Source organism: Alnus glutinosa, chromosome 8, assembly GCF_958979055.1.
Source record: "Alnus glutinosa chromosome 8, dhAlnGlut1.1, whole genome shotgun sequence".
NCBI lineage: Eukaryota > Viridiplantae > Streptophyta > Magnoliopsida > Fagales > Betulaceae > Alnus > Alnus glutinosa.
This window is the reverse complement of record NC_084893.1, coordinates 20,927,950-20,939,126: the sequence shown is the minus strand read 5'-3', so window position 1 is coordinate 20,939,126 and position 11,177 is coordinate 20,927,950. Positions and strand designations below refer to the sequence as shown.

Below are 11,177 nucleotides of genomic sequence, written 5' to 3'. Positions count from 1 at the left end.
CGATTACTAATGTTGTTGATGATGTTTGGTTAGAAGAAATTTATCCTTGTATTTTGGAGACTATTACTAGGGACTTTCAAGTCCTTAGATCCTAATTTTGTTGTAATGTTGGGATCAGTTTTTATTCTATCTATGAAGAAGTCGAGCTTTATGTTCAAAAAAAAAAAAACACCCCTAACAAAGAAAAGATGACTAATCTAGCTAACAAGCCATAAAAAGTCCAGTAAAATCTACAAATTTAATAGACAGACTTTCAAAAACTACTCTAAGAAAACAGAGAAAAAAAAACAACTATAGAAAGCACCCAAGACAAGCTGACTTCGAAAGAGAAACTACACGTGTCTTGCAGGAACCGACAGAAAAACATAGATCTGGCCTCAAAAGTAGATCTAGAAGAAGATAGTTCAGCCAAACTTTCACCGGCGACACTAACAGAGAGACCGCTTCCCTACGAGACATCTTGTGTTAGCCTTCCTGCCTAAAGAAACCAAAAAAAAAAAAAAAACACAAAGCTCCATAGCCCTATAATGACTAGGAGACCCAAAGCTCCATAACCCTAAAAGGACTAGGAGAACAAACACTTCTTAAGAACTATGAGAACAAAAGCTCCATTGGATCGAAGTCAAGGAGAAGACAAAAAACATCTATAATCCTAGAAAGGCTAGGAGGAAAGTACCATCGGAGCGAGGGACCTCCTCAAACACCTCTCTTCTTTCTTTTCTTTCTTTTTATTTTTTTTTGGTGTGAAGTGACCTCTCCTTTTTCTTCTTTCTTCTTTTTCTCTCTAGGGCTACTCTGCACCTACAATCAAAAAGTATAAAAGACATAAAAAGTAAAACGAAAAATAATAATTTTTAGGAAAAATTACATTTAAACCCCCAAATTATCAACCGTTTTGGAAGTTGCCCCCAAACTACTAACCCTTGGACTCTTGTCCACCAAACTATCAAAAAGTTTCAAAAAAAATCCCATTTTGTCTATAATATTCTGCCACATGTCATTTTTCAATGAAAAAAATTAAAAACTACAAAAAAATCAAATATTGCCCCCCCCCCCAAAGACTGGTTTGGGAGTAGTCGAACTACCCCCAAGGCCTTTGGGGTGGCTGGGCCAAAATGGGGTAGCCGAAACACCCCCAAAGGCCTAAAAAATAAATAAATAAAAGATTAGGGTTTGGCTTGGGGGTGCATCAGCCACCCTCTTGGCCAAAATGGGGGTGGCCGGCCACCCCAATTAGCCACCCCCATATTTTTTTTAATATATATATATTATTTTTAAATTTAAATTTCTTATTTTTTTAATTGAAAAATGACATGTGATAGGGGTATTATAGGCATATTTCGACAAAATTGGTCTTTTTAAAACATTTTGGTAGTTTGAGAGTTACTTCTAAAATAACTAGTAGTTTGGAATGGCTAAAATGTAATTTTCCCTAACATTTTAGTCTTATCATGTGGAATGTCAATTTCCATCACTAAGTATGAACTAGGCTTTATAACTTATAAGTCACAAGGGATTATATCATGATTTAGATCTTTTGTAATGTCAATCTCATTAATATGCCTAAACAATATTCAATGTAAGCTTGTAACTCATAGACTATATTTACAAATAAATATATACAGAATACATGATGTTCTTGTTATATCATAAAATAAACAATTTTATTAATAAGTGAAATTTTCATTAAAAAAATATAAATTTTATGGCACTATCCCTAACACCTTTGGTCATTGGAGGTGATTCGAATCAACCCGAAAGGCCAACATGGTGGGATGCCCAAACCATCCTCAGTGACTTCTGGGAGTGGCTGATGCTTTTCTTCTTCTTCTTCTTCTTCTTCTTCTTCTTCTTCTTTTTTTTTTTATTTTTTTCTTTTTTTTTTCTTGGCTTCTTTTTTTTCGATGTAACATTTTTTAAATGATGTGACAGAGTTAATTGACTCAATAATATGCACACATGTCGATGAATTACTGGCTATGACATGGCTGTTAGCCTTGTGTCACTTTTCACCATTAAGAGCATTTGAAGTAAAGTCGTCAAAATTTCAGCAAATTTTGATGAAAAATTTCACTTTTGTTATTTTAGCTTCTTCATTTTTTAAAGCTCTAAATATTAAACTCTTCAAATATTCTCTACTTCAAATAAATACTAACTTTTTATTAGTTTTATAAAAATGAAATTAAAAAAATAGAACATTCCAGTAGATTGGCGAGAGCAAAAACAGGAGAGAATCGGTAGGATTTTTGACAACGAATTATCAACGCTGGGTACCATATTTTTTACGCCGAGAGCATAATCAGCCGGATTATCAACCCTTGGTACCAGATTTTTGAGGGCCGAAGCAAAATCGGCCGAATTGTAACGTTGGGTATCTGATTTTTGACGGGCAGAGCAAAATCTGCCAAATTATCAACGCTAGTAATGCCAACGGGAACTAGGTCAGTCTCGTCGTGATTCGCCGACAATTTGCCGTACCTCCACTTGGTACGGTTGTCGCATCTAAAACGATGATGAATAGGAAAGTAAGAGAAAAGAGATGGAATAAAAAATTGGAAAAAAGCAAGAGACGATCGATGAAACCATCGTCTCATCATACGAGGGTTTCTGACAATCCTCAATTTGACGATGATGTTAACGAGTTCATTAGAGACGAGATTTTGAATAAAATCGTCTGATTTTGGTGATTTTGTATGTTTAATGACTTCACTATGAATGCTGTAAAAAACCTAATGGTTGAATATATAGCGGAAGCTTTTTGATAACCAAGCATACTTCAACGCGTACTTAAAAAAAAAAAAAAAAAAAAAAAAAACTTCAACGAGTGATTTAGCGATTTGACAAAAGGTTAAACCCTAGGGCCTCTACAGTATTTTTCCCTTAATTTTACCTGGCTATCACCATCAACCCCCACACTCATTTCATTTTACCTGCGGCTCACTGGCCCTTCTTCTTCTTCTTCCTCTTTCTTTTTTTTTTTTTTTTTTTTTTTTTTGGGTGATATCATCTGGATGGCTAAGAATAAAATAGTGCTCAAGCAAACCCAGATGAATGAAATTAAACTCTTAGAACAAGTCAACAAAATGTTTAGGGATCATTAATCAGCCTACGGGTGTACATGCCAACAGATATTAATCGTTTGCTATTTGCACGTGGATACAGATAACAAAAACCACTATCCTCAATGCGAATAGCGAATAATGGTTTAATAGCCACATCCGCATACTATTTTATATATAATAAATATTTTATATTTAATAAATTTATCAAAATAACATCGTTTTGGTGTTTAATACTAAAATGATGTTTTGAATTAGGTATAGGTTATGTTTACATTGATTTATTGGTTGTGTTGATTTCTCGTGTAACATTTGAGCAAAAAGACAAAAGTAATGTGAAATTAATATATTTTCATAAAACATTAGGGCTTAAAAAAAAATTAAACAAGCTCAAAATACTAAAAATCGGTTTAAATTTTTTTCAAAATTGTTTACAATAGGTCCTAATAAAGACTTAAAAGAAAGCTCAAAAGACTAAAATAGGCCTAAAATGCACATTACCTAATATGCGGATAATAACTATAATAACTGCCCGGATGTGGTTAGTAAAAATATAATGCACGTACGAATATCTAAAAATAATATCCGTATTTTACAAATGTGGACATTGCAAATAACTGCATCCGGATATATACCCCTAAATCAGCGTAGTCATTCATATCTCCCCCCAGTATATATATAATTGATATAATAAAATAAAATCTGGATCAAGAAATAATTCCCCTCCATTTCACCCCCCCCCCCTGCCACTACCACCACCACCACCCAAATAGAAATGAAAAATGTATTCCACCGCTTGACGGCTTAAAATGAAATAATTTGATGTAGCTGTTAAAATTTGATCATTTTAGCGGCCATTTTGTAGAGATCATCTTGGACATTGATTATGTATGGACTCGCAGAAGCACCTCCACAGAACCGTCGGTTGGGGAGAGAGAGAGAGAGAGAGAGAGAGAGAGAGGATACATATAAATACACATCTTACTTCCACAGATGAAGGAACAATCTTTTAAATCCACATTGTAATAGTTATTATATAATTTACACAAATTTGCAAATGTGCAAAATAATGTATAGATTAGAAAAACCAACATGCTCGCTGCCTCTAAGATTCGTTTTCTACCAATACTTTTGAGCAAAAGTCATGTCATAAGCAATTAAGCATACAATATATATAGCAACATGTACATCATACCCCCCCGCCCTCCAGCCACTCAAAAACTATAGATAGTGATAAGTTAAATTCAAAACATAATAACAGCAGAAAATATATATATATATATATATATTTCATTACTCACACGCCAATTTTGTACCAAAGCTGGTCAGGCAAATTGCAAATGCCTGGAAAGCTGACAAGGGCTGCCTATAATCCATGGTGAAGGTATCCTCTCCCACCTTCCCAAACTGAAGGAGAACTGTTTCCTCATCTCCTTTTCCTCCTGGCTGACTTTGATCAGCTATTGCAACCAGTTGAAAATTCTTCACAGATGCTACCGTCACACGACCATGGAAATTCAAACACCAGCACTGCAAATGCTCATGCCACCTAGGAGCTTTGTTCCTCAAAACTGTATATCCAGAAGCAGATGACTCGGGTTTCTTCACTGCCGAGTTGTCCACAGACCCATTGGCAGTTCCTCCTTGCGATGGGAACTGCATCGAACAAACCATCCTCCTTGGACCTCTAGATTTCAAAAGGTTGAACTTATACGCGACCTGCCCAACCTCAAAGTTGCCAGCCGGAACTTGGGGGCAAATTTGCTTGCTTGCAAATCGGCGGCTGCCTCTACTACTTGAGGGTTTTGCACCATTATGTGGTGGCTGGCTGTCATAGATTGCAAAATTCGTGCCAAGGAAGTCCGAGCTGCAACACATTTCCAATCAAATGAGAATGTAAACAGAAAATGTTTTGGTGCAGCAAAACCTGTTTTCTTTTTGACAGATCCATCAAAATCAAGAATGCTGAATAGATTACCAGATATCAAAAAATTTCACCAAAAAGAAAAGATAAAACAAGAATGCTGAGAGCATCTCCAGCAGCAATAGCTATTTTAGCTACTCAAAAAGCCCTCTTTTCTATTTTACCTGCTCTTTTTTCACTACAAACTCCAACATTATCTATTACACTCTACTTTCTACAAATATTATTTATCAATGGTTTTTTTTTATTGATTTTTAACCCAACCGTTTTTCTTCCCCTCTCTCATCTCTCTCTCTCTCTCTAGACCAACAATGGAATATTGAACCATCACCAAAAAATGACAGATCGTGTGAAACCACTAAATGACTAAGAATCCAAAGCATCTCCAAAAAATCAGATTGCGTGAAATCACACCAGACGAAGAACCCATATGAAAAACCCAAACCAAACGAAGAACTCATATGAAAAAAAAGATCATGTAAACCTAGATTTCACCAGATTGAGTTTTCCCTCCAATCGGATCTACCCAAACCCATCCTCTGTTTCTGGCGAGATCACCGAACTCCACATCCAGCCCCGGCAACGAAAGCTCATTATTGGAGAGGGAGAGAGAAGATGGAGAGGGAGATAAGAGGAGGAGACAGGACTTGAGCAGGTTGAACTCACTGAGAGAGAGAGAGAGAGAGAGAGAGAGAGAGAGAGAATAGGCTGAACTCATTGAGAGGAAGAGAGAAGAAGAAGAAAGAAAGAAAAATAATAATTTTTTTTTTTTTTTTTGCGATGTGCACAGTGAATTCATCTTAGAAGAAAAAAAGTTAATTTGCCTCTTCTGTTGGAGACAAAAAAGCACTCATAATAGTCAAATTTAGCTATTATTAATGATTTGGCTATTATGTTAGAAATGCTCTGAATGGATACCAGACATCACAACTCTTCATTAAACAAAAAAGAAAGAGAGACAGAGACACAGAAGTGGACATGTAATAACTGTTTGCATGTGTACTGGATATTGTCAAGTGTACTTTCGTATCAACTGTGTTTGGACCCACCAAGGGCACATATCAATTCAATATATTCACCATCAATTTTGATCCATTAACATAAAGGAGGATGTTTCCTCATGCTTTTGCCATATAAAGTGTCAGATATACTTATTCAAATATTAAATTAGCCACCTTAAACATTTAATTAAAAGCAGTAGCTTAAGTACATACTAAAATCAAACTTTAATTGCTAGCCAATACCGTGAACACAAATACATTGGTCATAAGCTTACATATCTGTGCGCTTGGTAATCCTCTTGAGCTTTACTCACTCTATGACAGCCATACGTGGGTCTCCAACATGCTATGTTAAAATAAATCAACTTTCTAACACGTCACAAATTTGACACAAGCTACCTCCTGCTTATAGAAAACTACACTCACCACTTCCCTCTCTATTTCTGTTGGAGGGGAAAGGGGAGTCTATATACATAATAGTTATAACAAAGAGAATGGAAATATATTAACAAAGTCCAGGAAAAGCAGAAATTTCCAAGGCAGACAGAGCATATATTAAAAGCATATAAGGGACTATTTTAAACACCAGACAAACCAATTGAATGATAATAGTGACTGATTTGATTTCTACAGTTGTTTGCTATTTATATGTATAACAGCTCAACCCCTGAAAAATCATAAGCAAAGTAGACGACATTGAACCCAATGAAAGCTTGGTTCTGCATTGAATTAGACGAACCTAGCCTGTTTTTGCTTTAAATTATAACAAAAATTCCAAATGGTCCCTAGTGCAGAGTAAGTTCAACCAGAAGAGGCACACCTGTAGTAAAATACTTTATGAGCCCAGTATTTATCTACTGAGAAACTAAAGACACTCTATGAAACTTACACTAAAAAAATTTACTTTGAAACTTAGCCTGCAGATAACAATAGCTGTACTCCAGCAAACACACACCAAATTAGTAAACACCTCATCTTAACTTCTTTAAACAACAATATCTTACCTTAACTTTCCAACATAAGCATTACTTCCTTGAGATAGGTCATCAGCATCAAGTGATATAATATACTCAGTATGAGCACCGTTTCTAGACCTCCGTGCAGCCAAGAGAAACTTTCCCTTATCTGTAAATGCTGGGAAGGAAAAGAGAAACTCAAATGAGAGACAACATCAACTATTTGCATCGTGTAATTCTGAAGCACTAACCATAAATGAATCAATATAAAGTACCAAGTAAGGTACAACAGGTTATATCTAACCTCAAGCTAAGCAAACCAAAAATCGCAATCAGATAATAAGTGGTCTAAATTTGTAACTTTCAAAATAAAAAAATCCGAGAATTTGTTGCTGCTATATTCATAATTTTACAATCTGATAACTTGTTTGAATCGTTTACCTTCAGCATGAACTGAAGGCACTTTGACATTATTGCCTCTTTTCAGACACATGTAATCCACTGAATACCATTAGAATCATTAAAAGTAAATAGAAGGCTCCAATTCCCAATTCAGAATAGATTCTTATATCAAAAGCTTTGGAGTTCAACCACATTCAAAAGCCCCAACATCCACAAACAATTCCTTTGTAAACACAAGATTTTGATATTCAATGGCCTAGAATTCCAAATTGGTCAAATTTAGAGCAACTAGATGCAACCTTCCTAGTTTCCTTCTAAGAACTCTGTATCATTCATTTCCTTTTAAGAACTCAATGCTCAAAAGACTTGGCTTCTACATCAACAATTATGATTGACCAATGTAGCATTATGTGCTTTTTACAAGAAACTCTGAAATCTTCTCTAAACTTTTTATCACCATATTTTATGATATCACTTTCTCATCATTCAAAAGGCATCTAAGAAAAGCTGTAACCAAAAGACAAAGGCAAAACTCTCCAAATTCTTCACACTTTGACATTGAAGCTGTTTGGTAAGTTGTGGAAAATGGGATGTTTTATTTGAATAGTAGTAATAAATGATTGATGTGATATAGAATTTGAGAATGTTTTATAGAAAAGTGAAAAAGTTTTGTTTTGTAGTGAGTTTTTTTATTTGAATAGTAATAAAAAATTATTGATGTGATGTAAAAAGTGTAAAAAAGTTGGAATGTTTTTTATTTGATTTTTTTGGGAGAAGTGAAATGGGAATTGAAATTGTTTGGATTGGTTACCAAACAAGCTCATTGTATACAGCCTTTATTTCATATAAAGATATAACTGTCCCATAACAACAGATCATGCTGCAGCCAGTGTAAATATTTCACTTTCCACCTATCGAAAAGCCTTCTGGAAAAAATGTATAATGAAATCTCATAACGACTTAACTCTGCAATATTTTCATACATATCAACTCAGTAACGTGAAAGAAAGCTTAGAGAGATGGGGAAATTAACTGCTTGTTCTTAAGTTGGCTCCAAAATAACGAAAAGTTGAAACTTGTAAGAGCCACCCCCACCCCCCTCCCCAATTTTCTATCTTCCTCCAACCATTCCTTGCTGGATGCTTCTCTTTTTAATTACCCTCAAAGAAAAGCATTCAGGTAAGAGTTTGAACCCCAAGAACAATGTAACATGATGATGCCTAAGTGTCAGGTGATAATACTCATCTATTAAGACGTATTTTTTAAAGTGCCACTCCGTGGCTCTTGAACTGAGAACCTAACCCTCCAACACACTCTTGTGGGAGAGGAAGTGTCAGTGAGGCAGAGCTCATCAGCTTAAAATACCATTCCCTTTATAAAAGCTACAATTAAAAAACTATTAACTACTTATTCCCACAAGTACATCCAAAGCATGAAGCTTAATTTTTTATATAGCCTGCCAACACACAAATTTCCTTCAGATCACCTCCAAGTGAACGCACTCTATACCGGAAACCTTGTGCTTCTATTCATGTAAAGACGTGTATCATAAGCATCAAATATTGTTCACGGATCAAACAAACTCAAAATTAAAAATTAAAAATTAAAAATTAAAATAAAATAAAATTGTGACCAGTTACAGTTTTGACAAGCTAATATCCCATTCCATGATTTTTTTTTAAATGAAAAGTAAGTCGGTCTATGTAAGACTAACAAATGAAAGAGAGCAACTTCATAGACAAGCTGGAATGGCCAGGCTCAGAATGAGTCAAGTCAACTCATTTGTCCCTACCGAGCTGAAAGTCAAATTACATGTTTGACATCTAGCCAAAAAAAAAAAAAAAAAAAGTCATAAGGAAGACAATCAGATATAGCCCTTTGATTTTGGTTTCAGGGACATAAATGTCAAGATTTTCTCCGGTAAATGTAGCTCCAGAGAAAGCATAGAAGGCAATGGTGATTACACCAATATATACTTACAGGGAGAAAGGGCAAGATAAAGGAAAAATGTTGACGTCTTCTTGCTCCTTTTTATAAGACACTGATGTGGGAATTCGCGTGGTCCTGGCTGCATTTAATAGAAAAATATTAAGACCTCAAATCCCTTCATTTACTGATAAATGTCATGAGACCCAATATTAATCAGGATGCTAAATAAACCAACCAAGAGCAGCTTGACCAGTAAAACCATCTCCCATCAAAATGATGACCAAAACACAGCATCACATGTACCGAGGCAAGAACAAAAGTTCTCCTTATTCTTCCTTATTTCACATTGAAAAAAAAAATCCCAAGACAGAAAATCCCGTTTCTGCTACTTACAGCATAAAGAAGTTCATTCTTACTGAAAATTATGGTGAGTACGACTGATTTACAGGAGAATCTAATACGGTTTTTCTATATACCAGAAATTATTACTAGGGAACAAAACTCTGACTTTGTTCTCGAACAAAAAGCGTATTTTAGAAACAGTCTTTCATAACAATACAGAAAAAAGTTCAAACAAATATCTTGGTGTGTTTTAATTTTTTATTTTTGGTTTGGAAAGGTATTCTGACGTGAACTATTTTTGTGTTTCTAAGAGAGCTCTATGTTTGAGTTGTCTGTCAATGTTTTTGTTTTGAGAAAAGAAAACAAGAATTTTAACAAACGGAGCCAGAATCTTTCATGCCGAATCTGTTCAAATATTGTTTATGTCTACATAACAATTACCAACAAGTCATACGATTCCTTGTGCCCCAGCTTCAAGATTCAAAATTGGAACTCTTTCGGGAAAATCAAATTCCAAACCCTTTCAATGTTTGAAACATTCAATCTTAGGAAGAAAAAAGAGTTTCAAAAATTAAACGAAAAGAGCATTCGATTCTCAGATCCAAATAACAAAGAACATCAAAACAATGTAAGATCCGCTAAAACAAGCATAATGCATCACCAAAAAAGATCCAATTTCTGCCAATCAAAATTCCCATGTTCTGACCAGAAAAGAGTAATAGTATCATAGTTCCAAGGAGGACCTGTTTGAGACAAGAAGGGAAAGTGATAATGCCACTGAGGGAAGGGGGTCCAACGATCTCCTTGGTGATCTGTCTCCAGCGCTTGCAGACACAGGCGCAAGCGACGACGTTTTGTCGGAGGGGCCAGCCGCCTTCGCTACTCTCCACGCGCCGTATGATCTCGGACAGGAGTTCCGGCAGCATGCCCGCCCACGATCCCTCGGGCTGCACCGCCCCTGACCCCACCGCTCCATCCTCCGCGTCACGGACGCGCCCGCTCCTCTCTACGCTCAGTTCCCTGAATGACTTGGAGAATTTCCGAGAGAAAAAGCCCTTTCTCAGAGACATCGCTATGCCGCGTCCTCACAGCCAGAGAGAAAGAAAAAAGAGTATTATGCGGTGAGTCTGCGGATTGAATTGTAAGAAAATAATCATGGCGATGATATAAGTACGAGCCTGTGAGAGGTGGAAGGTGACGGACGAGTGAAAGAACGATTTAATGGGCCCGTGTTTATCCCTTCAGTAATTAATAATTTTTTTAAAAAAGAAATTACTCGGTAAAAATTCTCAAATGGACGGGAGTACTCGCCTTGTGCTTTCGTGGTCCTCGTTCGTGGAAATGAATCTGAAATGGAGAGAAGGTGGTTAGTTATTTTATTAAAAATAAAATTGTTATTTTAATTTTTTGAACAGTTTTATTTTAATAAAATAAATAATTGATTTTTTTTCATTTCACTTGAAATAGAGAGAATGTTGTTCCCTCGTTTGAATGGGTTTTGGTTTGTACATATTTTTCCTCGGGCTCCGGTGTCATTGACCAATGTTCTTTCCTGGGGCCTATA

At 35.7% G+C, this 11,177-nt stretch overlaps 1 protein-coding gene across 1 annotated transcript; it reads right to left on the bottom strand.

Annotated features, from left to right (window-relative positions):
* Nucleotides 1-4,022: 4,022 nt before the first annotated feature.
* On the bottom strand, nucleotides 4,023-10,738 carry LOC133875263 (tubby-like F-box protein 7). Its single transcript, XM_062313333.1, has 4 exons — nucleotides 10,357-10,738; nucleotides 9,323-9,410; nucleotides 6,989-7,118; nucleotides 4,023-4,926 (listed from the first exon to the last, which is right to left on the bottom strand). Exons 1-4 carry the CDS (start codon nucleotides 10,681-10,683, stop codon nucleotides 4,353-4,355), a joined length of 1,119 nt encoding a protein of 372 aa, XP_062169317.1. The 5' UTR covers nucleotides 10,684-10,738; the 3' UTR covers nucleotides 4,023-4,352.
* Between the last annotated feature and the right edge of the window lie 439 nt (nucleotides 10,739-11,177).

Excerpts from the sequence above, each read along its gene's own strand:
- LOC133875263 (XM_062313333.1), bottom strand. The coding sequence starts at position 10,683 with ATGTCTCTGAGAAAGGGCTTTTTCTCTCGGAAATTCTCCAAGTCATTC. Across the intron at positions 9,411-10,356 it reads TCCCTTCTTGTCTCAAACAG|CCAGGACCACGCGAATTCCC; the intron begins GTCCTCCTTGGA and ends TATTAAATGCAG. Across the intron at positions 7,119-9,322 it reads TTATCTTGCCCTTTCTCCCT|CATTTACAGATAAGGGAAAG; the intron begins GTAAGTATATAT and ends TTTCCTTCCCAG.